This window comes from Pseudopodoces humilis, chromosome 19 (genome assembly GCF_049639895.1).
Source record: "Pseudopodoces humilis isolate 2021_Gansu_Grassland_sample_001 chromosome 19, ASM4963989v1, whole genome shotgun sequence".
NCBI classification, from domain to species: domain Eukaryota; kingdom Metazoa; phylum Chordata; class Aves; order Passeriformes; family Paridae; genus Pseudopodoces; species Pseudopodoces humilis.
This window is the reverse complement of record NC_142218.1, coordinates 8,117,801-8,140,785: the sequence shown is the minus strand read 5'-3', so window position 1 is coordinate 8,140,785 and position 22,985 is coordinate 8,117,801. Positions and strand designations below refer to the sequence as shown.

Genomic DNA, 22,985 nt, shown 5'->3' with positions numbered 1-22,985 from the left:
CCTCTTCAGCAAGATGATCCCTCTGCTGAAGAGTAAGAGATGAAGAGAAGTTCCCTGGACAAAGGGATAGAAAGTCCTGGATGAAGGGATAGAAAGTACCCTCAGCAAGTTTTCCCCTCAGTACAAGAAAGACAAGGAGCTACAGGAGAGGATCCAGCAGAGGCCACAGAGATGATGAAGGGCTTGGAGCATCTCTGATGAGGAGACACTGTGGGAGCTGAGGCTGGTTAGTCAGGAGAAGGCTGAGAGGGGATCTCATCAATGCACATAAATGTCTCCAAGGGGTTCCAGACTCTTTTTGTAGTGCTCAGCAACAGGACAAGGAGCAACAGCCATAAACAAAAACTCAAGATGTTTCACCTCAGCATGGGGAAGAGTTTTCCATGGAAACTCTGGAACAGCTGCCCAGGGAGGGTGTGGAGTCTCCTTCTCTGGACATTCCAAAGCCACCTGGAAGCATTCCCATGTTCCCTGCCCCAGGTGATCCTGCCTTAGCAGGGGGGTTGGACTGGGTGATCTCCAGGGGTCTCTTCCAACCCCAACCATTCTGGGAATCTCTTGAAGGCACTGAGATATCCTTGGCCTTGTTTCTCTGCCCTGTCTCAGAACAGAGCATCCCCAGGTTGGAACAGTTTTCAGACTAAAACTCCAGGAAAAAGCACAGCTTTAAAACTGATTTGGCTGAGGGGAAAAAACAGCATCATCATATTTATCCCAGCCAACCCCTTTCCAAGCATGTGGGGCGATTCAACCCCACAAATCTTTTCAAGCATTTCCTTCTGTCTTGCTGGATGTGACAGCATTTTTGCAGCCCACAGCAGATCGTTTCCATCAGCAAAACCGAGCAGAGCTGTGGTGTCACCGCCCCTGAAGACACTCATGGCTGTGCTGTGGCTTCCCTCCAGTGGCATGAGCAGTCATCTGCAGCTGTCCTGGGAGACCTTTTCAGGAGATGAGGCATTGAACTACTCACCAAAAAATGACATTTTACTGCTCACTGCTTCCAGCCTCACTCCAAATTTTTTCTGTTCATTTTTACAACAAACCTGCATTTACATAACATTTTTCTGTCATTTCCCCCACTTATATTTGAAACGTCCAGGACTATATCTGCTTTATTTATTCTTGTTTTGCTGCACTGGATCTGTGGCTAGAAGGTAATATTCATCCACAAACTTAAACATGACAGAATATATGATAGTCCAGAACTACCTCAATTCCTGTCTAAGGCTTTGTTATTTCAATTGTTGATGAAGTACAAAAGTTCCCATTTCTGTCAGCAACTCTTAGATTTGAAGTGACACTGGGTTTGAGTTCTACAACCAGAGGAAAAAGGAAACTTTAAAATGCAGCTCATTTTTTAATTTTATTAAGAATAAAAGTTTATTAGTTTAAAATTTCCAAATTCCATTGAAATGAAAAATCAGCCACAGGGTACAAACTTTCCACTTGCTCCTACCAGGGCCATTAGGACTCAATAGCCAATATTTTTATATCTGTTTATTTTTTTCTTTTTTTTTCTTTTTTTTTTTATTAAAATCAAATAAAATTTAGACAAAATGGTTTTATTTTACAGTCTAATTTACAGCAGCTACAGAAGATATAAAATAGATACAATTTTTTATATTAACCACTTATACCCACTACTCACAGAGAGTGGAAGTATTAAGGAATTTATTTTTAACCCATCGAACTTGATTAAAGGTTTCAAATAATTTAGTTCCTTCTTCTTCTTGGAAAACAAATCAGGTAACACAGGCACATGGAAATACCAGCACTAAGTGAAGCCTCCTTAGAAGCATGTTGGAATCAGGCTCTGGGGTGCACAGCAGATGAGAGGGAGCTTCTGCTCACCCCCCACCAGTGAAATTTGCCTGTAAAAAATCATTATTTCGGTATCTTCTGCTCTTGGAGACAGTGGCTGCTGCCAAACCCCAAAGAGGGAATGTGAATCACCTCTTCCAGGAACACCAGTGGGGTAGGGATGGGTAGTTTGGCCTCCTTAGCCAGCTCAGTTCCATTGTAGGATAATTCCTGGGGTTCTTCCATGATCTGGTATTACCTGAAGGACTCATAAATGACAGCTGCCTCCAGGATATAAAACTTCAGCCTAAGAGTGGCCACAGGAGAATTCAGAGGATAAAATAAGTAAAAAACTAAACTTTCTTAGTTCTAACAGAGGGCAATATTCTGTTTTGTCTCCTGCAGTGAGACCTTTCAGACCTGATCACCTTTGTCAGCACAATCTGTGCTGGTGCTCAGCTCATAATCCAGAGACAAAGATCACAGGGATTCAAAGGAACCTCCATCCTGCTCCTGCTCAGCAAGAGCCAGAGCACAGCCACTGCCTTCTGCTTCCTGCAGTGCCCTTTCTGTGGGTGGGATCAGGACCAGAAGAAAACTTGGATTAATCGCTTCCTCTTCACATCATTGCAGCACTTGGGGCATTTCCTCACCTGTAGAAATCAATTAAAAAAACACAGGGAGAATGTATTTATTGTAGAGGAAATGCCATAAAGAGAAGGAGTTTTCATGTGGGCAAATAGGGACAGGATAAGGGGCAATGGTTTTAAACTGAAATAGGGAAGAGTTAAATTTAATTTTAGGAAGAAATTCTTTAGAGAATTTAAAAAAAAATTTAGAAAGAGAGTGCTGAGAGGCCCTTGAACAGGTTGCCCAGAGAAGCTGTGGCTGCCCCAGCCCTGGAGGTGTTCAAGGCCAGGTTGGATGGGGCTTGGAGCAACCTGATCTAGTGGAAGGTGTCCCTGCTCATGGCAAGGGGTGGAACTGGATGAGCTCCAATGTCCCTTCCAACCCAAACCAGTCTGTGAATCTCTGATATTAAATATCTCTACCACATTTTGTCCAGTATGAACTACAAGCCACAGCAGCCATGTGCCCGAGACAGTATTTGCTGTTTGTAATCTCACTGTTACCTCACAGCCCATTATTTCTTTGGTGCAATAAAAAGGAGAGGAGGCTTTGTGGCACCATGCAAAGTGGCACCAGATTTTACAGCACCTGGCCCAGCTATGACACATCTGGAGGACTGAAATACAGGAATGAGGAGATGCAGAGCTGCAAGAGGAAGTACAGCTGCACTTGTGAGTAAAATCCTGTCAAGTGGCTGATGAGCTCCCTGAATTCCTGCTTCCTCTTGCACAGATGACAAGGAAATGTCTCTGAGCATACCCGGACATGGATGACACACGTGGGGTTTTGTAGGAAAACCAAGTACATTTAAATATAGCATCTTTCATCTTATACATTTAAATATACCATCTTTCTCGTTAGCAGCACAAGACATGAAGGCACTTGAGGCACCATTTCTTCACTCAGGTTTCAGTTTGCTGCTTCATTAATCATCAATTTTAAAGTCATTTGACTTGCAGATGATTCCCAACTGTTCTTCTCATAGCTTGCAAATTACTGGTAAAACTGAACTGTTCTGTTTATTTCAATTTTTTTTTTTTTTTTTAAATAATCTTTGGGAGAAGATTGCCAGTTCAGGAGGCCTAAAAAGATGGTCAGCTACATCAGTGGCACTGCACAGTGTCCCCTGCAATGTGGGAGTTCATCATTAGAATCACAGACTGGTTTGGGCTGGAAGGGACATTAAAGCTCATCTTGTTCCAAACCCCTGCCATGGGCAGGGACACTTTCCACCACCCCAGGCTGCTCCAAGCCCTGTCCAACCTGGCCTTGGACACTTTCAGGCAGCCACAGCTTCTCTGGGCACCCTGTGCCAGGGCCTCACCACCCTCACAGGGAAGAATTCTTTCCCAATATCCCATCTAACTTCTGGCAGTGGGGAGCCATTGCTAGAAAAGATGCAGACTGCAAAGCAGGCTCAGGCAGTAGGACTTTGGTTCTGGAGACATTAACTGAAGTATCATAAACAGAAGGAGAGAGGAAAATTCACTTTTATCTCCCAACAGCCAGTGCTTTGCCAAAGGCAATTTTAACTTTAACATTTAATTATGAAATCTTCAACTATTTGCCCATATTACAGATAGTCCAACTGAGAATAACTTAGTCTTCCTGGAAAACCTGCATGAATAAACAATGCATTTAAACACTGGGAAGCAGCAACAGAACCTCTGGAGAGAAAACCACACCCCAAAGCAGCATATTCTGGTCCAGTCCCTGTAAGGCTTCCCCTAACACACTGAATCACCCAACATGCTCCAGCACAAATCCCCCTAATCCCCCTCTACCTGCAGGGAATTCTGTCTGCTCTGCTCCTCCAAAAGCTTTTACAGGCTTCCAAAATTATTCACCACCTCTCCCCACCACTCTTTTACTACAATAACAAACAGAACAAGATTTTGATTTGCAAACTCCTCGCTGTGAGTGACACTCTGAGTCACTTCCTTGGTGGGACAATACGCACCAAAGGGCTTTTGAGCTGAAAAAACAGTGAGTAAATTATTAGGAAAGAAAAACAAGAGATTTATATGCAGCCCTGTCAGAGGTGACAAAGCCCAACCCCATCTGATGAGAGTTCAGAGCTCGGACATGGTTGCTCATTTCCTGCTGCTGAAGCTGCCCCTGTGGCAAACACATGGATAGGGCTGACAGTCCAACCTCCCCAGGCATGAGTGGGAACGGGGATGGATGTGGTAGGACACGGCTTCTCTGGGGTTGGTTTCAGAGAAACACAGGATAATCTTCCTGTTTGTAATCCTGTGCTTCCCTCCCAGCTGCATGACCAGCACAGCTCTGCCTCATCACTGGAGAAGCCTCTCTGCATCAGCCCAAGTCATATCCTAAACTACAAGGGGATAGGGGAAGTGTGGACAATAGGAGGAATTTCTGCATGGGAAAGGTAGCAAAGCACTGGAACAGGCTGCCCAGGGAAGTGGTGGAGTCACCAACCCTGGGAGTGCTCAAAAAACATGTGGCTGTGGCACCTCAGTGGTTCTGAGGTGAACACAGTGGTGCTGCTGGGTTGATGGTCTTTAAGGTGTCTCCCAACACTAGTGATTCTATGAGTCTGTATTGTTTTCTTTAACCAAGCAATACCTGAATCACATCATGAGCCACTTAGCACTCCTGTACAGCAAGAACATTAATCACTACACAGGTATGTCTGGCATAAGTAAGATTATTCAGGTAAGTAAAAAAATATAGAAGTCATTAGAAATCAAATGACCCATGACTCATTTCCTCAAACATGGTTTTGCATGGGATATCTAATAGAAGAGAAAGAACACTTCCAAGTGGAAGAGAGTGATCCTATAATCCAAGTGCATAGCATTGTAATATTAAAGAGCATTAGGGCCTCTCTAGGAAGCCTCTTCCAGTGTTTGACCACTCTCTTGGTATAGAAATGTCTCCTAATATCCAGTCTGAACCTCACTGATCAAAGCTTTGGACAGCTCCCATGAATCCTGACATTAAATCCAGGAAGAAGAGCTCAGCCCCTTCCCTGTGTCCTCTCCTCAGGAAGCTGCAAAGATCCACTAGCTCACCCCTCAGCCTCCTTTCTCTGAAACAGACAAACCCAGAGTCCTCAGCCACCCCTCCCAGCAGCATCCAGCCCTTCCCCTCCTCTGGACACTCTTAAGTACCTGAACCTGAAACACAATCTAGTCTGGCAGGTCAGACTATTTTAATCTCTGGTCTGAGAAACGTACAATTAGGTAAAGGTTTAATAAAAAATTAATAAAAAATTAGGCTGACCAAGTTCATTATCTATGAGCTATGAAAACACACATTAACTTGAGGATTAAGAAGAAACCTAGACCATAAAATGACCAATTTCAAGACAAAAACCAGAACAGGGCAGTACAATTGCTCAATATACAACATTTCTAATTTTGTGGATTCTTCAACTGATGAAATAACAAGTTTCATCTTACTGGTAAAAGAAGAGAATTTTTCCCCCTTTGTAAGGTCAGTATTTTGGCTGAGATAACATAACCATACTGTGGAATGCTGAAATTCTTGCCTAACCAAAAAAACTCCCCAGGGACCTCATTCAGTCCTTAATCAACTCAAGTCTCAAATGGCAAAGATTATGAACACATGCTTGTAAAATTCTTGTTGTAACTTTGCTGGAGCCCTTTCTGCAGTGGAGGATGCTGCCTGTCTGATTTTCATCCCCTTTACACTTCAGCACAAGAATTACATATTCCACAGGAAATTTGACTGTCCCATCTGCAGCAAACATGAGATGCCTTTCTTTGACTTTCTTATGTATGTTCTTTATAATCCAGTATTTTTGACACTTTTAAAGAAATATAACAGAACAGACCGAGAAGGAAATTCAGTTGAACAGCTATTCTGAATTCCAGGAGATGTGTCTGAGACACCAGTCTGGACATCATGGAATGAATCAGAGGACACTATTGGGTTAATCATAGGGCTGAAGCAGCTCTGCTCTGGAGCCAGGCTGGGAGGAGCTTTGGACAAGGGCCTGGAGTGACTGGACAGGGGGGAGCAGCCTTAATGGAGAGCAGATACGGGATATTGGGAAGAAGTTCTTCCCTGTGAAGATGCTGAGGCCCTGGCACAGGTTCTCCAGGGAAGCTGTGGCTGCCCCATCCCTGGAAGTGTCCAAAGCCAGGTTGGACAGGGCTTGGAGCAGTCTGGGATAGTGGAAGGTGTCCCTGCCCATGGCAGGGGGTTGGAATGAGATGAGCTCTAAGGTCCCTTCCAACCCAAACCACCCTGATCCTATGCTTATTCTATATTCCTCTTGGACCAACTTTGTCTTGGCTATTATATTTTGTTTGGATGTCTGTTTTCTGTGCTTAGCTGACAATTCAGTGTCTTCTTCCTGAGAAAAAGACCTTTCCCTGGAACTTGGAATAACCCACTATTTTGTACCTGCTTATAGATTGACAAGCTGAAGAAGTTTCTTTTCCTTCTGTACTGTTTTTGGATATTCCTGAGCTCCATTGATCAGCAGCCTTCTCATCACATATGAATGTTTAGAAATCCCTCAACTCTTGCATTATTCTGGTTTTGAAAGTCTTTTAACACCTGGCTGCTGAATCAAATGCTGGGTATGATGCTCCTAAATACAGGCACCCTGGGACCAGCTACATCCTCTTACCTGAAGAATTTCAGCCACTAATTTACTCAGCTGGGAAAACCAACAGACAGGATGACAGACAGAGGAGACCTTTGAGCAGGAACTCAGAATCACAGATTCACAGAATCATTTGGTTGGGAAAGACCCTAAAGGTCACAGAGTCTAATGGTTGACCCAGCAGTGCCAAGTCCACCTCTCAACTATGCCCTTAAGTGCCACATCTACGCATCATAAATCCATCCAGGAATGGTGATTCAACCACTTCCCTGGGCAGCCTGTTCCTTGTTTGACTCGTTCTTGTGACAGAGCTTTACAGTAGGATTTTGATGGCGAAAATTATGAAACTGAGAAAGTAAAATAATTTAAAATAAAGATTAAAATATTGAAAAAACAACACGGTTTTTCAAGTTGACCCCACAGCTTGTTGCTTATGTAGTTTTAGACCAGAAAACACGTGGAGGCAGCTCAGAAAGATACAAAGGTGTAAAAGCCCAGCTTAGGGCCGAGATCTGCCTCCAATCAGATTGCAAACCATGGGAAACAATGGATCAAGTGGTAAATCTTTCATTGGCATTTGGGTGTTCTTTCTGGAAACACAAGAATTTTGATTCCAGGCTTGTTCACATCATTCTCCTGAAATTCCCCAGCAGTTTTGGAAAAAAAACCAAACCAATAAACAGGAGAACCTTTAAGAACTGCATCCAGCACGTTTTGCAGCAAGTGAAGTCACATAATGGGCATTTAAAAGGCACATCATCCTCGGATTTGCAGTTAGAGCAGTGGAATCTTCCTAGAACAGAGGGGAGGGTATGGAGAGGGGAAGAGAGAAAGAGAGGGAGGAAATGACTAAATTCCTCCAATCACCTGTGAAATTCTCATGTATCCACACTTCCAGTGCAGTCCAGAAAACAATGAGAATGAGTGTAATGAACTACCTCAACAGTGCCCTGCCGCATTATTTCTTTCAAGTCACCTCACAGTCTCTTGGTGCTTCAGATCCCAGTAGGAACTCGGGTTACATCCTTCCTTTACAAGGAAGTCGTCAAGAAAAAAATCCCTAAAGTTCTCAGGAAACTACTGCAGCATTGTGATGAAGACAATGAAGCACTTTGAGAGCACATGCACATGAGGCACAGAAAGTACAGATTCTACTCAGCAAACCACACCAACCACACTGCACCTGAGCAAATACAGGCAGGAACCAGTGGTTTCATACACCATCAGTCTCAGACTCATTTCTGTAATTTATCTTTATTCCCAAGTATTAGAAAATTACATCCCAAACCTCCCCTGTACCTACCATGCTCTGGTTCCATCTCTAGAGGAAAGATGGGCACAACTCCAGAGTCTGTGGGTGCTCTCACATTATTAGTTTCTTTGGATGCTTCAGTCCTTGGCAACTCAAGTTCACTTTTCTGGCTAAAGCAGAAGGAGGAAATCTTACTCTGAATTTTTTCTGGTGCCCTACTCTTAGAAGGGGCTGTGCCTGGGGAGAAAAATAGAAAACCAGTGTATAAACCTGTACCATGCAGAACAAACACAGACTCTGCAAAACACAGCCAACAGTAAATTCACTCAGTTGTCATTGTATAAGGAGAAAGACCAATTTGAAGGGATAGGTTTTATGCCATACTGCTTGGCAACAGATGATTTTGGTAGATACTAACACATTAATATTACTGAAAGAGACCCTTCATATTGAAATAGTTCTATAGAAATTCTTCCTACAGAATGGGTCTTGATCCACTCCTGCTCCCATCCCATGTAAAAATTCTGCCTTCACCCTTAACTCACTTCACCATTCAGTTTAAACATGGCAGAACTAGAACTAATTTCTTCCTTACTTCCCCATCTCATGTTACCTTTTATCTTACTCCTGTTTGTGTTTTTTTTTAACCTAATGTAAAGACAACCAATGGCTTTGATTCTCCTTGACAGGCCTCAGGCAGGGAGGCCCTAGCCCAGGGGAGGGACTTTTCACAGGGGTGGGGAGTGATAGGACAAGGACAAATGGCCTTAAACTAAAGGAGAGCAGGTTTAGATTAGAGATTAGGGAGAAATTCTCCCCTGTGAGGGTGGTGAGGCCCTTGAACAGGTTTCCCAGGGAAGCTGTGGCTGGCCCATCCCTGGAAGTGTCCAAGGCCAGGGTGAACAGGGCTTGGAGCAACCTGGGATGGTGGAAAGTGTCCCTGCCCATGGCAGGGGATGGAACTGGATGAGCTTTAATGTCTCTTCCAACTCAAACAAGTCTGTGATTCTAAGACTGTTGAGTCCCACCCATCATAATAATAAATAAGATTCTAAACTTCTGACAACTGTTCATTCCCTACCTTGTACGTGGCTGATTCCTTTTGTGCATCTCTCCAAGCTCTGGGCTTTCCCCTCACTTTGCTCCAACTGTTGCAGATGCCTCTCTCCATCACCACAGACCATTCCAGTCAAATCCTTACACAGCTCTCTGAACTGGTCTTTGTGGTGAGGACGCACGAACATGTAAAACCCTGGCCAAAAGAAAATACAGTCAAATGCCCAGGAAAATCAATGACTGACCATGGAAGACTCCTTGCTTTGGAGGGGAGAAATTCTTTGGAAGCTGAATAGTATCAGTCAGATTCCTCAGAGTACCTTCAGCTTCACAAAAATCAGCTTTTGTGACTTTTATAATTATGGGGTTTTCCTTGCCAGAAGGCAGATGAGTATTTAGTACTGAAAATACTCTCCATTTATCTTGAAATTCTTCTACTCTCTACAGCTCAGACTGAACACCTGCCCCAGCACTTCACCCCATGAGTGATCTGAAAACATCAGGTATACACACAGGATCCAGAGAGACTCTCAGGAAGGAAATTCCTCGTTACTGTTTGGTCAACAAGGATTCACAGCACACATACAGAACTGAAAAAACCCGATTATGACTTACTGCCAAGCACAGACAATTCTACCACAAAGTCCTCTGAGGTCAAAACATTTGCTGAGTAGAGACAGTGAGTGTCTACTGAAAGAGCGTTCAGTGGGAGGTTATGACTTACGGTGTCACTCAGCTCATTTTCCTCCCATTCTTCACTTTGCCAAGACTAATCTAACCAGTTAACACAACAGAAAAAGGGTATCGTCTCACAATTTGCAGACTATGGTATCTATTCAAGGCCAGTGGAATATTTATTGTTATCTGCTGAAGATAACAAACTAAATTTCACCAGCATTTCCCAGCACACACTGAATGCGTAATTTCTAGCAGAAGTTACCCCAGAGACATGGGAGAAGGTGGAACTGAGAAGTCACATCACACAAGATACCACCATTGAGGCAATCAGGATCAGCATATAACGCCTCTTCTTCCTCTTTTAAACAATTAAGTCCAATTTCAAATTTTAAAAACCTGTAGCTCCCCAAATCCTTCCATTGTTAAACCTGTGAAAGGAAAATAAGGCAAAACAAACCACTTCTGAGAAAATAAATGATGACATAGTTCCAGAAATATTTTCAGCTGAAGCTCTGAAGAAGAATAGCAAATCAAAAGCCTGACTGCTTATCCTGAAACCTGGAAGTGATCCAAGAACTTAGCACCAGTATAGCAATCATTGGTCATGGGAATAAAATTGGGTTAGTTCAATAGTCAGCACTGCCCTTTCTAAAGAGCAGTTGTAGTAATTGAGGAGAAAAAACAGTCATGGAAGCATCTGACTGAAGTTAGCTGGTGTGAAGGTTAGGACTGGAATTACTGAGCTCTTGTGTAATGTTTTTAATGGATAATTTCTACCTGAACAGAGATAACATTTTATAACTTGACATTTTTTGCTCTCTCAATGTCATTCATTGGACACATTGTTCCTGCCACTCCATTGATCTGGGCAGCTAAACCAAAAGGTGAGACCTCACATGAGATCACAGCACCCACAATTTCCTTTCAAATAAACAAGGGTGATTTTAAAAAAAAACACCCTTACTTTCTAGGAGATGAAAGTCCTGTGGCCTCTCCGTGGTGAGGGCTGCTATCACCGACACCATCGCATCGTAATTATCCGTCTTCTTGTAAGCCACCAGAGCCTCGTAGAACTGGCTGTAGCTGCTTTTGTCCAAAGCCCTCTGCACATCACTGAGATAGGCAGTCCTGAGGGCCTGGTGATGCTCTCTCCTGCAGCCTGGAGCCTTTTCAGCCTCTTTCCTTGGAGCTGTACTGGCATTCTGCCCTGAGAGACACAGAATTGTGTGAGCAGGGCTTGAGGAACAGAGACATACAGGTCACTCCATCATATCCACTTCTCATGCCATTTGAAGGGAATTCGTGAACTACTTTGAAGTGGTGAAGCCAACCCCACTGCCCAGCCATGCACCTCCCTGTGGCACGGCCAGACCTGCTCCTGGAAACAGCAACGGAGCAAAATTATTCTTTTAGCATCTTCTGGAGTTCCTTGATCATTTTAAATGGAGAAGTGTGTCAGAAGGTCACTAGGGAATGAGGAAAAGGGGCATGGAGGTCAGGAATAAATCAGGTTTTGTGATCCACTGAAGGAGTAAAAACATCTTAAACACACGGGTTAACCAACTCTGCTGGCCTGAAATGAGCAATCTTAAAGTGCAGATTTCTCACCCCTTAGCAATAAGGGCAGACACGGGGTGGGGTAGGTTTTTCCCAACAGGAAAACAATGTCCAAAAATACCATTTAACTCAAAACAACACTCAAGAGAGCACAAGAGCAATGTAGGAGGTCTGCAAAAGGTAGGAGCAGCTTGGAACATCCTCCTAAATACCAAGTGAACTTTATTTACAATATAATTCTCTAATTTCTGGTATGTTTTAGAGAAAAAAGTTCTGGTTTGCATATCACAGGCACGCAAATATGGGTGAAGGATATGGTAAGAAACTGATTTATATTAAACTGCCATATCTTTTGGTATCTGGATCTTTATAAAACCTTTATTGTATGATAAAGATAATTAGGTTTCAAAACATAGGCTTCATTCAATTTGCTGGAAGGGAAAAAACTTGAGTGTGAATTTTATAACCAGTATTTATTGCATATCCTAGAGCTTTCTTATATTTCCACAGAAGTATTCTCTTCTTAAGGAGTGAGGCACAGAAATAACACATCCATTTACTCCTATTATTTTCTCAATTACTTTTAGTGGAAACAACTTTCTGTGAAACCATTCTAATGGTTTCAGGACAAGATAATCACTAAAGATTCTGCTTTGTTCAACTGTTCTCAAAATACAAAAGAAAACGGGAAAACAAATCAAAAGAAACAATATGGCTTCACACATGAAAAGCATTTAAAGCCTTCCAGGAAACTGGCTTGTTTTTTTTAAACAAAGGATTAATATTTGACTATTCTTTGTCCTCTAAAGAAAGATTTCTAAGCTGCCCGATGATCCTACTCATTTCCTTGTGAGAAACACAAAAAATTCCCAGCTGTTCTCTGGAAAACCCATAATTAAATAATACATGAGCCCATGAGTTTGAAGATAAATACTGGACAAAGTAAGATTAGAGGGATGCACACAGAGATTACATTTACTATTCTCTGTTTCTGCAGAAAAAACAGGCTGTCCACAGAGGGAGTGTACACATTAGATCAAGAACAAAATGAAACAGTTTCTTCACACCTGAATTCACACTGATGTAATCTTAACTCACACTCCTTAACTGGCTCCCTTTCATAGACTCTGGACAAACAGGAAGCCCAGCATACCTGTGCTCAAACACCCACTTTTCCCAGCTCAATCTTTAGTACAAATGTCTGGCTTCAGCTGGTTTCTTCCACATCCACCTTGATTTAATTTATGGACTTTCGTGTTTCGTTTTGCACAATCCTTGCTGAAGATTCTGAATTACCATCCCTCCCACCTACAGAGTGAGCCACTGTGCTAGGTGAGCATAAAGAACATTGGTTTGCCCCAGGAGAACTTCCAGTCAGTGATGAAATAAAACAGTAGACTGGGTTTTTACTGAACACGGAGGGTACCTGCACTATTCAGTCCTGTTGCCAAGTGGGATCCTCCTTGGTTCAGGTGGAGCCCAGGGTTCAGCTGAGCACACGAGGCCTTGGAGAATGTACTTTTCTGCTGGCTCTGCTTTTCTTCTGTTAAGTGAAACCAGTCCATTAACAGTGAATTTAGGGAAAAAATGAACATGGATAAAGCATTTCAAAGTATGCCATCCTATGCTGAAAACACCTGAGCAACCCAGGGAAGCTGTGGCTACCCCATCCCTGGAAGTGTCCAAGGCCAGGTTGGACGGGGTTTGGAGCAGCCTGGGATGGTGGAATGTGTCCCTGCCCATGGCAGGGGGTTGGAACTGGATGAGTTTTAAGGTCCCTTTCAATCCAAACCAGTCTGAGATTCCACACAGATTTATTTCTCTGATGATGAGCTAACATCCCACTTTTTCAGAACTTTACTGCTCCAGGATTTCACAAGCTCTGTGAGAAAACAATCACCCTCTATTCACAATTCTGGTGGCACTATGTGGGCAGCAAAGAAGACACACGTAAGGTTGTTTAATTCCCCAGACTAAATATTTTAAGCAGATCAGTAAAATCATCTTTCAAAACAAAATGACATCATTATTAACTCTGCAGTCACCATTGGTCAGGCATCTGCACAGCTCAAGGAAAGGCAAGAGGAGAGCAGAGACTTAGCTCAGTGTTGGTTAATTTGAACTTCCTTGCATTGCTACACATCAGACACATCCTGCTCTATGACTGGGTGAACAAGGACATTTGTCTTTCAAATGATACAACTGAACCAAGCTCCTCACCCATTCTCCTGGCCAGGATCTCCCTCTCCTCCCGAGGGAGGCTGTGCTCAGGTTTGTAGCCACAGCCCACTCCAGTCAGATTGCAGCACGCTTCATCAAACTGCTTTTTATGCTGGGGTCGAACAAACTGGTAAAAATCTTGCATCAGAGAGATGGAAAATGGGGGAAAAAAAGAAAGAAAAGAAGAATCAATCCACAACAGGCCATAAATGCTACCAAAACCTACAGCAGCAGGATTTCAAGGTTAGATAAAAAGGTGCAACTAAATAAATCTAAATTTAAAATCTAATTTAAATTTAAATCTAATTTAAATATAAATGTTTTTATCTAATATTTATATAATAAGCACACTTACAAATGACACAAAGGGCAGCTATCATGAAAACACTGAGCATATTATCACTAGTGGGTAAAAACTCATCTTTTTCACTGTAAATATAAAGTAATTCAGTGAAACAGGCCTTGAGGTGTCCCATAAACCATGAGATCCAAGTAACTGCTAGGCTGATACTTTAAATAACTGATAAACTGTAAACTTTACACCTCATGTTACTTACTTACCACAAAATGTTGGCCAACCAGAACCCTAAACATCAAATCAACTTTAGGTTCCAGTTGCCTGACAGTTTTCAAAACTAGATTTAGACCTTGATTTGATCATCAAATATTTTCTTATTTATATAGAGCATAGCAAATTGGGAAACCAAGTGATTGAGCTTCCCATTCTCTAACCTTAGAATTTCCCTGAAACAATTTACAAGACACATAACTACACATTTATTATTTCAGTTGATGAAAAAGTCACATAAAGATCAGTCCATTTGTTCCAAAGCTGAGAGGGAAATGAAAAATTACTCAGAAAATACTGTTAAACTAGAAGAAGTCTTGGTGGAAATTCAGTTCCTGTCAGTACAGTTGTGAAAAGGCAATAAAAAAACCAAACTAATGTAGTAACTATCCATGTTTGCCCAGATCCTTTGTTTTATACTCAATTATTTTAACAGAAAACTTCCCTGTATATTCTATTTCTTTACTACTTTAGCACTGAACCCTTATAAAGGCATCTCTCCAAATCACACAACCACATTCTACATCTGCTAAATTACCAGGAATAGGTCACTGTACTTTTAGACAAAGTTTAAAATAACAGAAACTTCCATGGAATATGGTTTTCTTCAAGTCAAGATGTGACCTAACACATAATTAGATTTATGAGATTCTTTGTTTTCTGGGGATATAAAGTAATGAATCATCCTAATCGAGCTTCATATCTAAAACACTTCTGAAGTACCCAAGCCTGTTTAAAAGACAAAAGTCACTTCTACAAATACACTAAATATACAAATCCTTTGAATGTACCTCGCAGCAAGACGTGCTTTTTTTCATCCTCTATGAAGAGGGAGCTCATTTGGGACAGCATGGTGTGGAAGTCATCTGTCTTCTTGTACTGCTGCAGAGCCTTGGAGAAGAGCTCGTAGTTCTGCTGGCTCAGGGTGTCCTTCACCGTGGCGATGTAAAACGTCGCCCGCACCTTCTTGGGCTCCACCTGCTCCGCTCTCCGCTCCTGCTGCAAGGCAGGAAAGGCTCCTCAGTAAAAAGCAGCACTTGAGGAGTTACTATTTTGAGTTCCTGGAGTTAGTTTCAGGTGGAAGCAATATGTTTACAATTCCTACGGCACACAGGATAATGAAAACAATCATAGAATCGCTGAGGTTGGAAAAGGCCTCTAAGGTCATGCTGTCCAATGGCCCACCCAGCAGCACCACCGTGATCACCACTAAACCACAAATGTTTTCACCTAATAGACTGTAGTTATGGCACTCACCCATGTAATCCACACATTATTCAACTTCCCCCCTGACAAAACAGACAGCTTCAGGAAAAATTCTTAGAGAAGGCAGCCAAGTATCATTGCACAATTCTATTCTTAGGAGGTTAATAAAATGACATTTATTCCAAAACTGGGGGGTTGAGCTGACTCATCGTGACGTCAGATAGCAACAAACTGCAAACACAACCTTCTGTGTGAACCTGTTCTCTTCCTTCTCTCGGATACTATCAGCTTCAGCATCAGTTTTATTTGCCAGGTGCTTGGCAGATTGACAGACAGGGAACATCCAGTTAGGACAGCACCTTGGACAACTACTGGCACTCACATCACCCAGGGAATTCTCCTGAATTTATTGCGACTTAAGCAATTAGCTGCATTATGAGTTAACTGGGTTTGGAGACAGGGCAAAACAATAATGCACAGCTGTAGAGCTAACACACAACCATGACCCACCTCAGGGAAGTAGGATGTGATCCCTTACCCCAAACTGGTCAGTTCAACCATTTGAGGCTCTACCAGAGCAGCTGGACTTGCTGATCATTTTAAGTCCCTGCCAAGCAAACTATACCATTTTAAATGAAAAGAATGAAACCACCCCAGTCAAATTGTTCACAAAGCAATCAGTGTCAGAAAACAATTCTTTTTCATCTACCACCCCTACTTGGACCTGTGTTTGATTTGCTCTGGGATGTCTGGATTTGGGAAAGAGCATGACAAATAGATTTCAGATGTGCACTAATGAATATTTACAATTTGGAGGAAAGAACCACACTTGTTCTGGCATCAGTCACCTGTCTGCATGGAAATTTCCAATTCAAATTAAAGCAATCTACAAAGGGGTGGCACAGACACAAGGAAACACATACTGTATTGCTGACTAGCTTTATTTTCTTTCTTCCTCCTTTCTGCTCATCTGTTAATCTCTTCTCATACTGAAGGGAAAGTGTGGACAGACGATGTGCCTGTGAAGATGAAAAGAAAGTAAGGTACAAAAAGTGCTTCTCAGAGTTATTGCCCATTTAATTTAAGTATTTCTAGCAGTAAAACTTGGTAACCCAGTTTGTGACACCATTCAAGAAAGTGAAACAAGTCAACCTAAATTATTGTGACAGAGCCTGGACACATACCTGGTTTCTAGAGGGTAGAAATTTACTGATAACTCACACAGAAACCAGAAGAAATTAAAGACAAAGTTGGTCCTGAGGGTGCAAATTCCTGACTAAGCAAAGCTGGACTCACAGCAGACTGCTCTAGGGCAGCCTGAGAGTGCACACAGACCAGTGTGTAACTGGTGGTTCACACTCCCCTTCACATTCCTGCCTGCAGCTCCTGTAAGGGAGTTGTAAGGGCATGAAGGTATGTAAGGGAATGAAGAATTGGAATACAAGCAGCAAGTCAAATACTTATGATACATGCAGTAAGTCAGAAAAATGATCAAAACCATCTTCTTAGTCCTGTGCTATGTAAAGGCAGCACCTTGAAAAGCATGATTCAGCAGAAATAAAGCTTGCTAAAGTTTCCATGAGGTGTAACTCACAAGGAAATCTGATTATGAGGAACTACTATTATTTAAATGGATTGAGAAATTATTACTTCTATTGTGAATTTTTGATGTGACAAAGCAAATTCTTTCAGACTAAGAGCAGCTAAACTTTCGTTATTTAGGGAACAAGAGTACAGATTAACTTTGATAAAAGGAAAAATTATAACACAGACACTATGCTGGATGGTGAAGACAGGAAATGACACCAATCCCATCCTCAGTCCAAATCCAGTGCTCAGTGCTGGACTCAGAGTGAAAGTTGGCTGCCTGAGAGCCACTGCCTGTCTCAGGACTACACTCACCAGTGCTCCAATTTGGGAGCAGCACAGGGTGACCTCAGAGCTCTCCACAAGCCTCAGACAAGCAGCAAAACCAAACACACAAACAGGAAGTGGACCTGAGCAACTGCCAAGCTATTGGGTCTATCAGGTTACTTGACTCCAGGAAATGCTGAGCTCTGCCAAAAGCACTGCAGCTGTGTTAGGAATATTCTGTAGCTGAGTTACCAAGTCCCTGGAAATGTGCCAGGCTTTCCAAAGAATATGTTTTGGTGTCTGTCATGGCCACCCAACAGAGCCCATTTCCCACTTGGCTGCACACAAGTTAAATATCTGCTACCCTTTGTACATTCCCTCTGTTTTGTATGTGTCTCCATTCATGTCCTTGGGCCTACCCAGATATTCCCCAGATACTCCTACATTTACACATTTTACCCCAGGCTTTGTTCCCCTAAGGAAAGTACTTAAGAATGCTGCAATAGGCATTGCTTTAGTCCATGGATGGGTCTGCAAGCCAGCAGTAAAATACTCCAGCAGGTATGGGAGCCAACCCCTCCAACTACTGCAAACAGAGTTTTTGGGAAAGCAAGAACACAGCCAAATCAATCACTGAAGTATCAAAAATTCCAAACCAAGAGGAAAGAAAATTCACAGCACAGAAGCAGCTTTGTTGATCTTAATGTGATAGTGGATTTTTGATTCAGATAAAATATTCCACAAGTCAGCAACATTCTTTCTCTGGGGCAAATCAGAGATTTTCATCTGAAAATGCAATTTCTAATCCATAAACCCCTTCCCAATCTTTTTTGAATTCAATATCTGGTCTCATACCAAGTGTTGACACAGACTCCACACCCAGGACAAATTGTGTATTTACAAACCTCTTTTCTCTGAGAGCTCCTTGCTCCTCAGAAAGCGTGGTTAACTTCCAGGAGTCCTGGTTAGCAGCCTTAGAGCACAGAACAAGCACCTACCTGCTGATCACCTACCTGAAAGTGGCAAGGAAAGCCTTTGATTAATTTAATTATGAGAGCTTGCAGTTAGTGCTGATTACAGTGAGCTTTTCTTGAAAGAGGGTTGAGCTGATTCTCTTGATGCCAAAACCATTTGGCTTCAGAGCCTGCAATTTTTACTTACAAGGAAGTATTTTGCCATTACCTTTTCCTCTCCTGGCAAATCAGTTTCCTCCTCTGCATCCTCACTGCTCTTCTCACTGCGCTCCAAGGCATCCAAGAGCCCAACACATTTTCTTCGGGGTGAGACAAATTCTTGTTCATATTCCACACATAGGCTGGGTGCTCCATCTCCATTTACTGCCATCACAGCACAACACAGGAGACAAATTAACATACCACATTCTCTCCTGCATTTTTTTTTTTTAATTTAGGGATAGCTCCCCATCTTACAAAGCAATCCATAAATATGTGTTGGTGAATTATACAATCTTCCACCTCTTGCAAAAGTGCATTACTTTTAATTAATTAATTAGTTTTAAATTAATTAAAATTTAATTAATTTAATTAATGTTTAATATTTTAATTAATAATTAATTAATTTAAGAAGAGGACTGCTTTTATACATCACTTCCAAAATTACTCAAGCTTTTGTTACCACAACCTGGCAGATTGCTTTCAAACTTTTCCTTAAGTGAGGGTGACATTTAAACCCAAAATGGCTTAGGATCAATGGGAAAGAGTATTACTGCAGCAGCTGTCTCTGTTCAATTATTTTAGATTTATGGACTTTCCCAGAACTCTGTTCCAGAGTTTTTAGAGATTTTGGTACAAAACATGATTTATTATTTTTAAACAGAGCAAGTTTTTTTAATGTCTACAGTTCTTACAGTATCAATACTCATTAAGTCACCAAGGTCCCAAATTACATATTCTCACTAATCAGAATCCATGTTTCAAACATAAGAATTTTGCTCAGTAAATAGGGTTAAATTAGTATCAGCTTGATATTTTTGTAAAGGCATTACATTAAAATGAATTTCCACTACTTTGTGAAATTACTCCAACAGTCATTTTCTAAGGAAAGTCACTATTTTGAGAAGAATGGGAATATATTATGATCACTGTGACTACAGGGGAAATTGATGTTACAGCCTATTCAATGAAAATCTTTATTAAACAGGAAATGCAGCTTCTTCACTTCCAGGCACACATTCCAGCCCATCCTTTGAGATGGATCTACCAGTCAAGTGCATGAGAGGTAGATCAACTGGTTCAGCAAAGCTCAGCTGCTCACTCTGCAACTGCACAGAAGATAGACTCAAAGGAAGGAGCAAAAGGTGCACAGTTGGAAAGTGAGAGGGGGGAAAACAGTGGTGGCCAAAGTGGTGCCTTTTAACAACAACCAGCAATCACACTGGCTGTTACCGATAGGCAGGGCTGCATAAAGGTAACAGCTGGCTTAAACATCTCACCCTCACCCATAACTGATTAGGAACCACAGCTTTAAACAAACTTTACTGTTCTGTTCCAAACCAGCAAGCAGTCTACAGTGCTGAAAGAATATCTGACATGAGAAATGCTTTGGCATTAGCTACCCACAACATTTTAAATACTGTTTTCTTCCCATATCCTTTCTGTTTTCTTAGACAGATGACTGAGTAAGAGTCATCTACACAACAGGATGGAAAGAGGACATATGGAAGCCAGCACAAGGCAGAAAGAGACTTCCAGTTCTTATTTTCCAAACTATCTGTGATACTCCACAAAGAACTCCTCCTGTTCTGTGGGACACTTTTGCTGGCCCCATCTGCCACTTTTCTCTGCAATTACAACAGTTTCCCCCCATTTTCTAATGCTTAACTATGTCCCTTCTGACCAGACTTTTACACATCTTTGAGCTCTCCTTGCTTTCTCTCTCATTTCAGTTTCTAGGCTCTTGACTCCTCCTGTTTGTGGTTCAGCTTAAAACAAAAAAGTGTATCTGTGAGGACCCAAACATTACCTTTCCTTTTCCTCTTCAAACTTGGAACATGGTCATCCAAGTTTTTAGCTTTTTGCAGGGAGAGGATCTGCTCAGATGAAGTAGATGGTGCTGCACTGCTTTCACTTAGGGAACCAGTACGTCCAGGAGGGCACTGAGGCAGGGGTGGGGGCATCTGCAAGCAGTTTACAAGGTGTTACAATATGCAAAGGCCACTTTTCCACTCCATCTGTGACCAAAAATCTCAACAACAATCAACAATCCAAAGACAGCAATCCAATCTCCTTTTCCTCAAATAACCCTTGGTAGCAAGGCTGTTACACACTCTGGGTTTATGGGCTTTTGAAAAAAGGATCAAACAGCTCCCAAGTGACACAGCTGAAGTGCAGTAAGCAGGCTTAACTCTAAGTGACCTGCTACCAGAACAAGGATCATGACCTGCTAAAGAACAATCACTTCCTAATGCTATTCCTGCAGGAACAGCTCCTTCTGACAAAGCACATCAGGTTGTGGTTTTGATTTACCATGAAACTCTCACTCATGATCAGAAAAGATCATCAAGTCCTGCAGCATCATCCATCTGTAACTAATTAGTCTGAACAACTTGTATTTGGCTAAAGCATCTTCCAGAAAGTTGTCCAAGTCTGTACAAGAAATTTTAAATGCTTGTTTTAATCTTAACCTCCATTTTGGGAGCCATTCTGGCTTCCAGCCCATTTCTTGCTATGACTTTCTCCAGTGAATTAGGAAGCCTTTTTACAATATTACTTTTTAAATTAAGGAACTATTACAGGCAACATCAGCTTCCTAATGCTAATAGAGAACCTGTTTTAGTAAAGATGATCCAGTAATGAACTGCAATAAGAACTGATGGTTTGTATTACTCTCACTAGTCAGCTACAATTTAAATTTTAGGGTATGATCCTCTCATACATATAACCTCTCCCCGAGACAGAAAGCTTCTGGATGCCAATATCTGTTCCAGGATTTGCATACTAGCCAATAAATACAAGTTTATTTAGGAGGAACTGGAAGAGGAAGTTTTTGTTGTGATCTAACCTAATGAGTTACCCATCATAAGAACAACATCCTGTCCCAGATCACTCATGGGGAAAGATGAGGCATATCTCCTTCCAGTAAATCTTCCAGTGTTCAGAAGTGACAAGTGACTCCATGTTGGGCAGGCTTGTGAGGAGCAGAGAGCTGAACTCAGTGATCCTTATGTATCCCCTCCAATTTGAGACCATCTGTGATTCTCTCACATCTCTCACCTAGCTTAGCATTCCCAGTTTCCAACACTATTCAGCAAAGTTGTTGTTTATTTTTGGGGTTCTTTTAAAGACACTTACAATTTCTTGAGCGACACGGAAGAAGAGGGAGACACTTCTGACCGCGTGTCCAAAGTTGTCATAAACGTTCACGTAGGGACGGACCCACGAAGGCAGTTTGCCTCTAACATCACCAGTTGTGAACCTGGGCAGGATGGGAAAACTTGAGAATTATTTGCCAGGTTGGGCTAAATTAATTAAACAAACCCCAGGTCACTATCCAAAAGGACAAGAGAGAAGCAGCAACATAAATAAAGACATAAGAGTGCAGTAAATATAATGGGGTGATGCTTTCACTCAGGAGAAAAGAGCTTTGCTGATTCCATGTACTATCAATTAAACTCCTGTTGCCTATAATATACATATTATACTAATCAGCATTACAGAAATGGATAATAATGCAGTATAATGTTAATATAGGCTATGACTATAAATAGCATTGTTTCAGTAATATAATCTGTCCTCATTTCCATTCTTTTTCTCTCTAAACACTGCAGTGCTGCTGACTGCCATCTCAAATGAAAGATGGAGAAAATGCAAGACGATAAGTTTTTGTCACATAACTTCCTGTGACATTACAAACATGAATTCCAAAAATTGGTTTATTTTCCATTAAAATCATTAACCTCTTTCTGCAGCTCCAAGACCACATAGCTGGGAGCAGAATATAACAATCCAGTTACTTTCCCAAAGTAGTGCAGTATTTATATAACCTGTTATATGAATTAATTTTATTATTATGAACTGCAGCCTTTTCCAAACAGCAGCATCAGCACATTTATATTCAAAACACCAATGCCTATGTTGGGATATAAAGCTGTTGATGTTTTTGACATCCCATCCCTGAAAGTGCTCAAGGCCAGGTTGGATGGGCCTTGGGGCAACCTGGTCTGGTGGAAGATGTGTCTGCCCTTGGCAGGGGGTTGGAATGAGATGAGCTTTAAGGTTCCATCCAACCCAAAATATTGTGGGATTCAGGGAGCCAGGGTGTACCTGTGGTCACACAGGAAGATGGCTCCGTAGTCCTGGCGGTGCCTGATGACCCGGCCGATGGCCTGATTGACAGCCCGGGACGCCTGCTGACTGTACCACTCACGCCCAGACAGATACTGCAAGAGGTAGGAGGAAGAATTAACATTATTTACCAGGTAAAATCTGTTCTCTGTGCCATACAGTCACTATTTTTTTCCTAAAGAAATAAGAAGTACAGAACAGATGTTTGATAGTATCACCCAGATGTAGTGACAAATCTCAAAGAGCTGAGGA

At 41.9% G+C, this 22,985-nt stretch overlaps 1 protein-coding gene across 5 annotated transcripts in view; it reads right to left on the bottom strand.

The window, feature by feature from the left end:
* Positions 1-1,447: 1,447 nt before the first annotated feature.
* The window catches only part of RTEL1 (regulator of telomere elongation helicase 1), a 45,147-nt gene continuing 23,609 nt past the window's right edge, over positions 1,448-22,985 (bottom strand). For 2 of the 5 annotated variants that reach the window (XM_014254051.2, XM_014254052.2), the window contains exons 24-36: positions 22,713-22,828; positions 21,741-21,864; positions 20,413-20,566; positions 18,613-18,767; positions 16,500-16,595; positions 15,162-15,369; positions 13,803-13,940; positions 13,009-13,125; positions 10,990-11,232; positions 9,373-9,543; positions 8,343-8,528; positions 7,729-7,832; positions 1,448-2,456 (exon numbers count right to left, since the gene is read on the bottom strand). In XM_014254051.2, the coding sequence (XP_014109526.2) occupies positions 2,385-2,456; positions 7,729-7,832; positions 8,343-8,528; positions 9,373-9,543; positions 10,990-11,232; positions 13,009-13,125; positions 13,803-13,940; positions 15,162-15,369; positions 16,500-16,595; positions 18,613-18,767; positions 20,413-20,566; positions 21,741-21,864; positions 22,713-22,828 (1,884 nt within the window). In that variant the 3' untranslated portion in view covers positions 1,448-2,384. Of the gene's footprint in view, positions 2,457-7,728; positions 7,833-8,342; positions 8,529-9,372; positions 10,454-10,989; positions 11,233-13,008; positions 13,126-13,802; positions 13,941-15,161; positions 15,370-16,499; positions 16,596-18,612; positions 18,768-20,412; positions 20,567-21,740; positions 21,865-22,712; positions 22,829-22,985 lie in introns of those variants that run through there. The other 3 variants (XM_088064425.1, XM_005524757.3, XM_014254054.2) reach the window with 3 other exon arrangements.